This window comes from Protobothrops mucrosquamatus, unplaced genomic scaffold, assembly GCF_001527695.2.
Source record: "Protobothrops mucrosquamatus isolate PMUCROS unplaced genomic scaffold, P.Mucros_1.0 scaffold160, whole genome shotgun sequence".
NCBI lineage: Eukaryota > Metazoa > Chordata > Lepidosauria > Squamata > Viperidae > Protobothrops > Protobothrops mucrosquamatus.
This window is the reverse complement of record NW_015386524.1, coordinates 598,423-606,842: the sequence shown is the minus strand read 5'-3', so window position 1 is coordinate 606,842 and position 8,420 is coordinate 598,423. Positions and strand designations below refer to the sequence as shown.

At 36.4% G+C, this 8,420-nt stretch overlaps 1 protein-coding gene across 1 annotated transcript in view; it reads right to left on the bottom strand.

Moving 5' to 3' along the window:
* The window catches only part of LOC107285328 (deleted in malignant brain tumors 1 protein), a 138,884-nt gene extending 132,125 nt beyond the window's left edge, over window positions 1–6,759 (bottom strand). The window contains exon 1 of the mRNA XM_029283640.1: window positions 6,576–6,759. Coding sequence (XP_029139473.1) covers window positions 6,576–6,669 — 94 coding nt within the window. The 5' untranslated portion in view covers window positions 6,670–6,759. The remainder of the gene's footprint in view (window positions 1–6,575) is intronic.
* Between the last annotated feature and the right edge of the window lie 1,661 nt (window positions 6,760–8,420).

The following is an 8,420-nucleotide window of genomic DNA, read 5'->3' as shown; positions in this document are numbered from 1 at the left end:
ACAAGCAGGACTGGCCTAGGGGGAATTTTTAGTGGGGTTTTAAGAATAATTTTAAATTGACATAGGCCACATCAAATATTTCATTTTAATTAGGTTTTAAAGTGGGTATTTTATCTTTGTATTTGTTTTATCAGGCTGTCAGCCGCCCTGAGTCCGTAAGGAGAAGGGCGGGATAAAAATCCAAACAAATAAATAAATAGTAGGCCAAAACCCCTGAAATGCCCTGTAAGAACTAAGAGATCTCACCGAGGACAGTTTGAGAGAACAGAAGCATTAGGGAAATTTGCAATTAGTCTTAGCTCAAGAATATTCCCCTTGAAACAACCTTGTGAAGGCAATGGCCTTCTTTCTGGGAAAACTAAAACAGTACACAGTGATGAGTTTAATGGGAGTTATTGGACTTTGGAAGAATGACTCAATATGTCTGAACTGCAATATCCATTGCAGTGGAGCAATGAAGCAAGTAGAGCTCTATGAGAGTCCAAATCTGTTTTACTGGAAATCCAAACCTGGGGTTTTTCATAAAAAAATGTTCTTTTCTAGCTCTCTATATGTATTTATTGAAAATGACCAATTAGCATCATAGAGGTCATATTACTTTAATCACAATCTAGATGAAAGTTACCAGCCTCTACTATTTGATCAGTGAATTGTTTCCCCCCCCCCCCCATGACTTGGTTTTAATGTTGGAAGAAACAAAACTCCCAAGGGTGACTATCTTCAGGTTTAGTTTAACTCTGTTTACAGTTTTAAAAGTTGGTTTTGATTTCTGTGAATGCATCACCTTTTACTTGCATCCTTGATTTATTTTACTCAGCATTTTCCAACTGCTAAATGCAACAGAAGGTTCTATTTTTGAAATGGTCCACAAATCACACATTTCATAATCTCATTGAATTCCTAAGAAAGAGGCAGTTGCTTGTAAAATTTAATCATGAAATAGAAAACAGAGAATATTACTCAGCAATCATGGGTAGTTTGTTCTATGAGAGTAGCTGCTTCAAAGCTCAGCTACAATTACTAATATTGCTTGCTGCAGAGCCAGAAATTTTCCACACCAGATTGGTAAACATTTGCTCTTTCCTCTTGATTTCAAGGCTTCATTACTCTTTTTCAAGCAACAGCTACTTATAATTACATGCTTGCAAATAGTCATCTCTGATTCATCTCTTCTATAGCCTTTTTAGCTGAACTGCATATTTAAGATATGTCTGCAGTTCTTCTAATGAGATATCTGTACTGAAAGTTTTGTTCTCTTCATATCTTCAAGCTCTTAGGGAATACTGAACAGGGCCTAGGAAAATCACTCTGTATATTACATGTATGCAGTTTGATTCTCAGATAAAACTCTTGTACTCTAGATTTTTAAATTCCCTCAAATATACATAGAGCATTATAAAGAGACTGCAAGTTGGTGGTAGCTCATATCCAGTGGTGGGATTCAAATATGTGAACAACTGGTTCTCTGTGTGGATGCCATTTCCAGAAGTCTGTTTTGGGCCTGGGCAACAAAAAATTAGCTACGGGTTCTGCCGAAGTGGTACAAACCAGCTGAATCCCACCACTGGTGCTCATATCCCTGATTGAAAACTTGAAAAAATTCTGGCATGAGTACTAGATTAGATTGACCAGTCTTTTCTGTTCTTATATAAAAGATAGGGTCTCTTCTTGAACTACCCTAGTTCTTTTCCCCTTCTGTTAGGCCATAGGCCACGGTTTACAAACCACAAGGAATGGCTGGGGTCATGAAATGGATGATAAGAGAGGAAAAACCAACATTATTATGCTTAGAATAATGTATGAACCAATCAAAGAAAACTGATTAGAAAGTATTAAATTGATATAATTTAATACTTTTTTGTAACAGTATAGTTAAAAACATAAAAGAGTCCAGATTTAATTTAGCTGTCTTGCATTCACCATTTTAAAAGTAACACATATGGAAACATTGTGGCAAAGACAAAAGTTGATTTAAAGCAAAACCAAATACAATAACAATGAGAACAAAAACTTCGTTAATAGATTTGAAAGCCCATGTAATGTAGTGAGGAGTCAGAGTTTGTGATAGGATTGGAGACTGAAGAGTCCCAAGTTCAATTCACCTTAAGATGTCAAAATTACTGAATAAATGAAAAAATATTAGATTGTTGAAATGATAACACAGTAGGCAAGTGAAGAGTATGACACGCAGTAACTTAAATTACTGAATAAAAGGACAGCTATAAATATAAGAAATATTTAAGAAACAATAGAAGGGGCAAGGAACTAGGGTAATCCAAGAAGATTTAATACATTTTGCTCATTTGGTCTATTTTAGCAGTGATACTAGGGGAAAAAAATATATGATATTCTTGATTTCATAATTCGGAATTTTTTGTTGATCAGTTGCCAATTATCTTCAGTTGATACTCTCTCTCTCTCTCTCTCTCTCTCTCTCTCTCTCTCTCTCTCTCTCTCTCTCTCTCTCTCTCTCTCTCTCTCTCTCTCTCTCTCTCTCTCTCTCTCTCCCTCCCTCCCTCCCTCCCTCCCTCTCCCTCTCCCTCTCCCTCTCTCTCTCTTACACACACACAAAGGCTTCCTGTTTTGAGTGCAGCCATTGAGTGATCATTTCACCAATGTAATGAAATTAGCAAGGGAGATGCCTTAGGAGAAAAATGTTGTCCTTCCTGTTCATATATTTTGTTTTATTTTTTTATACCCATGTTCATATTCAAAAATCTTTATAGAAAGTTTTTCTGTCTAGAACCCTCTAGAAAGTGCTAGGTTAGAAAAAAATGGCACACCTTTTGCTGAAATACTCAATCTGTTGGTAGAAAAGGAGAAAGGAAAGAAAATTCTGTAGAAGAAACTGGAAGATGTAAGCATTAAAGATACAGTACAGTAGAGTAAAAGGTAGAGTACAGTAAGCTTGTTTTGAGACAAAGAAAAGAGCAAAACCAGAACTATTGAAGTTACAATAAGAAGTGGTCTGAGGACAAAAGATTGTGTCATATGTCAAGTAGAACTGTTGTCTTACATCTTTGAGAAGAAGCCTCATTGGTCAGGTTTTCTAAAACCCATGAAAGAATATGGAAGTATAAGTCTTTGCTTCTATACACTCTTAATAACCTGGGCTAATGTAGCAGATTACAGTCCACAGTCTTCAATGAAAAGAACTTCATCCTACAATGAATTGACTTAGAGTAGACTGATAACAGATGAGAAGAGAAGAGAAGAGAAGAGAAGAGAAGAGAAGAGAAGAGAAGAGAAGAGAAGAGAAGAGAAGAGAAGAGAAGAGAAGAGAAGAGAAGAGAAAGAGACTGAGACTGTGACTGTGACTGAGACTGAGACTGAGACTGAGAAAGAACAAAAAAAAGAGATATTCTATTTGGCAGCCTGAAAAGAGAGACAGGATCATGAGTGTAAAAAAGGTTTTTTTTCCCTTTAAACTTTCAATCCTTTTCATATTCTTAGCAATAGAAACTATTGATACCCATAGCAGCATTGGGGAAGTGCATTTTGCTAGGGCTAATTTGGAGTTCAAAATTGACCTCTTGGCCATGATCCCACTTTTGGTTCAATTCCTGGTAGCTACTATTTAGAAATTATTTGAAAAAAGTAAAATAAAAACATGCAGGTCCAACCTTTGGATAATTTGGCCTGGATATGTTTTGTTTGTGAGCTTGTTCTAATTTGGCAGCCTTGTAGTCAGTGATCAAAGTCTACATTTTCTTTATCTTCCTTTTTTATTTTATTTATTTATTTAGCCAGCAGGAAATGTTCCTTGCCAATATTTGTCTGATGTATGGATCTAGGTGGTCCAAGGAATTCCCCACACAACTGTTGAAGTTTCACAGATTCTTGAAACAGGCAGGGATATGCCCTGGTATTGATTATAATCACCCAGTCTTCTCAAATAGCAGTATGGAAGCTCCATCTTCACTATATACTATTGCTTGCAATGTCAGTTGTATGTGCATCTAGAAATTGAAGATTAAAACCCAACGATACTCATAAATATATGCTACGGAGTCCTTGATGCCTTTTGAGCTTGGTTGTTTTCTTGCAGACGTTATCCAACTAGATAACATTTCAATGCCAAAAGGGAGCAGGATTTGCTCTCTGTTTACATATAGTAGCTTGCCCTATCAATGAAGGCAAATAGAGAGCAAACTCCACCCCTTTCTAGCACTGAAGAGAGTCATGGCGGCTAAGCAAGTATAGCCATGTGTCAAAACCTGCCTTCACTCTTGGGAAGAACAATGAACAGTTGTTTCTTTCAAAATGGTAGCTGACACAAAGGAATCTACCAATCACTTTCTTTCAATTATCCTGCATGAAATCAGTTGCTGTCCTCATTGCAGGGGACATAATGGAATCAGCAACTGATGAAATAGAAAGTCTGCTGAATTACTTTCCCATCACCTGAGGAATTAGAGAAAAGCATATTAAACTTTAGACATCATGGCCAATAGTAAGGGACAATATTTGGAAAGTCCTATTTCCTAAAATCTGGCCTGGATCAGGATCTGAATTTAACTTGTGGAGTTTATGTTTGTTTATTTACACATAGATAAAAGTACAGTGAGAGCTTAAAATCAGATTTGGGGGAAATCAACAAACTTCATTCATTGCCTCCATTACAAGAGCAGTCAACCATTATCATGCAATAAAGCCTATATCCCTTTCCTGTCATCACATTTCATTTGGTTTTATACAACCTCAGGTATTTTATCTTGTGTATTTATGACTCCTTTCAATTTCAGTTCCTCCTTGCTTAGGTGGGAAATAACTTCCAAATGGCAAAGTCCCCCAATTATTCGTTTGCCATTTGACTGGCTGCTGAAATGTAGCCCATGTGCCTTTGTTTCTTCTCTTCTCTTCCTGGTCTGAAATTTAGACAATATAAAGGGGATATAGATTCAGACAACATAGAACATAGAATAAAAGAATTGGAAGGAGCCTCGGCAATCATCAGATCCAAACCCCACTCCCACCCCCCACCCCTGCTGAAGCAGGAGACCTTATAACATTTCAGAGAAATGGCTATCCAGTCTCTTCTAAAAGCCTCCAGTGATGGAACACCCACCTTCTGAAGGCAAGCCGTTGCACTGGTTGATTGTTCTCACCATTTGGAATTTTCGCCTTAGTTCTAGGTTGCTTCTCTCCTTGATCAGTTTCCATCCATTGTTTCTTGTCTTAGCTTCTGGCACTTTGGACCTCTCATCTTTTCAAATTCTGGAGTGCTGCTATCATGTCTCCCCTAGTCCTTTTTTTTCACAAGATTAAACATACCCAATTCCTGCAACTGTTCTTCATATGTTTTAGACTCCAGCCCCTAATCATCCTTGTTCTCTTCTCTGCACTCTTTCCAAGTCTCAACATCTTTTTTATATTGTGGTGACCAAAACTGGATGCAGTATTCCAAGTGTGATATTATAAAGCTTTGTAAAGCGGTAGCAATACTTCACATGATCTTGATTCCATCTGTCTATTAATGCAGCCTAGGATTGCATTGGCTTTTTTTGGCTGCTGCTATCTGCTCATATTTAAGTGATTGTCCACTTGGACTCCAAGATCCCTCTCACAGTTAGTGGCATATGTTCATTATTTGAATGCCAGCATGATGTTTCCTAAGCTAACAAAGATTCATCTAAACATCAAAATAGTTGTCTGTTAGATCATAGAAGCGGCATAGTTCAACATAGGGAATATAGTATGAGACAGAGAGTTTTGCTAGCTTGTCATTCTCTCACATTTCTGATAAAACTCTGTTTACAAAAAATGCTATGTGGACGAGAAAAGCGAAATAAAACAAGCCACGATTTATGACATTGTAATACTTCTGATCCATAATAACTTTACAAATGCTGAAAGCAATTTTCATTTTAGAATGTATTTATTCCAAGGCTGAGATTTAATAGCCTAATCTGAGAATGGGCTTATTTAATATATTGTTTCAGTACTGTAACACTATCACTATTTATATTATCATTATTATCATCATCATTATCATCAACATTATCATCATCATCATCATCATTATAAGGTTTAGTTAAGGCACAAGGAACTGGTGCAAAGCACTTCTAAGCATACACTCTTTTTTAAAGAACATTGAAAAAAGGTACTGGATTAGGCTGGCCTTTATTTAGTAAACATTCCTTTTTAAGAACTTTGATAATGATCAGATAGTAGATATGCCATCAAATAGCTCATCATCAATCTTGCTCTGGTTTTAGCTTGAAAGTTTATATTCTGGTTAAGTTCCTTTGATTAAAAACAAAGTAAAAAGGTTAGCAAGCATTAAACCATTCATTAGAAAATAGCTAATGAGACCAGTGAATCACCACTAAATTACAATCATTTCCTAGCAGGCATCAAGAGGAGTCAGGAGATTACCAATACTCAACAATCACTTTATTTTAATAACTGGCTTAGATTGGTTTACTATACAAACACACATATACATAGATATATATTGGCAGATAGAGAAGGAACTTGCTCTAATACCACCTGCGACAGAGGAAGGATCCAGAAGTAAAGGAAACAGCCATCTATTAGCTTGTTGCAGGATAAACAAAAAAAGGATTACTCACCCCAAAAACAGGTCAGGAATAAAAGGGTCAAAGTAACCTCTTTGATTCTCTCTCTTAGGTATTTCTCCCCAAAGGGGAATGAGCAGGAAGCCATAGATCCCAATTAGGTAGAAGCAGATTATTCACTTGTTATAATGGGTGAAAGCTTGGACTTAAACTGCAGCTTGTCCTGATGGGACACGCTCATAGGTCAATGCCACGGGCAAAGGTTGGGAAGCAAAATACCTAGAGGGGGCAGGGTAAAACTGGAGGGAGGAGTCTAATCACTTGGTAAAATATACTATTTGCCAGGACTGCAGATATTTTCTACGCATCCGACATTGGGAAACAACTTTCAGTTCCCCACAAATACCAAGAGATGAACCGCATACGTAAAGGAGCATCATGTCTCAGTTCCAGGATTAGTTTTTGCTGTCAGAGATAAATTTTAGAATATGCCAGAAAATGGCAAATGTGTTTCTGGACATATCAACCATGCTTTTGTCCCATTAATGATTAATACACACATACACCCAAAACCCTGATGTATGTTTGAATTCCTAAGTAGAGTTTATTTTCTTCCTCTCCTTCTCTCCAAGTAAATTAATCAGTTAATACCAAAAGGTAGCACTGTTAAGAGTAAAATCATTCCAAATGGTTAGTATAAAATGTGGCAAGTAGATCACTGACTGGAACTGATTATAATAATTGTATTATGTTCCTCTTGTGACACCTTTAGTTCATTGTCCAGTTCATAATCCAGTTCAAAGTACAGATAGTCCATTTATATGCAAGATTGGGACTAGAACTTCCATTGATAAGCGAGCTGATCATTAAATGAATCATGCCCAATTTTATGACCTTTTTGACATAGTCATTAAGTGAATCTGACTTCCTCTCATTGACTCGGCTTGTTTGAACCTGGCTGAGAAGATCACAAATGGTGATCAAGTAAACTGAGGATGCTGCAACTGTTGTAAATACATGCTGGTTGCCAAGTACCCTAATTTTGATTACATGACTGTGGGGACATTGTGATGGCTGTAAGTGCAAGGACCAGCTATAAGTCACTTTTTCCAGCACTGTTATAACTTCAAACAGTTGCTAAACAAATGGCTATAAATTGAGGACTACCTGTATTTCTATTAATTAGGCTAACAGTATTTCCTTCCTGTGTTCTATGGTGATGGTTTACATAAACCCTGTTCAGTCTGGAGGTCTCTTATTTTTAATTGCTGTTCCAAAAAGGCACATCAAGTGCTGACACTAAAATCATCATTATCATATTCACCAAGTGAATATTTTTTATTAATAAAAATGTCTGTATTTTGTGCTACCAAATAGTCTTTGAATAAAATAGATTTTGCTGTTTTCCAAAGCTATTTAAAGGTACCCTGAAACAGACTGGTGGAATGCATCCTTTTAAATTTTTGCAAAAAGATTGAACTATCACTATGCAGTTTGTTTTGTGCTATAGCTTTTAATTTAGATTTTTAAATATTCTAATGATAACTCAGTTATACACATATATAAAGACATAATACACATTTTCATATTTTGAATATATTGCCATTATTTTACTCTTCAAGTTTGATCCCAGTTCATAACAAAGAACCATCTATCCATCTAGGGCCCAATAAGGATTTTTAAGAAGTTGGTTGAACATTCTTGTAACTTGTATTATGTATTGCAGCATTTCAAAAACTAGAGTCTAAGGAACACCTTTATGCTTGTTTATCATGTGATCACTCAGAATGGGGGTTGTGCTAACAATTCACTGACATGGGGTTGGATCTAAATTTTGTTTTCATCAATTTGTTTCATTGATTTTACTGGATCTAACCTCAATCTTGTTGGGGGTTTTTT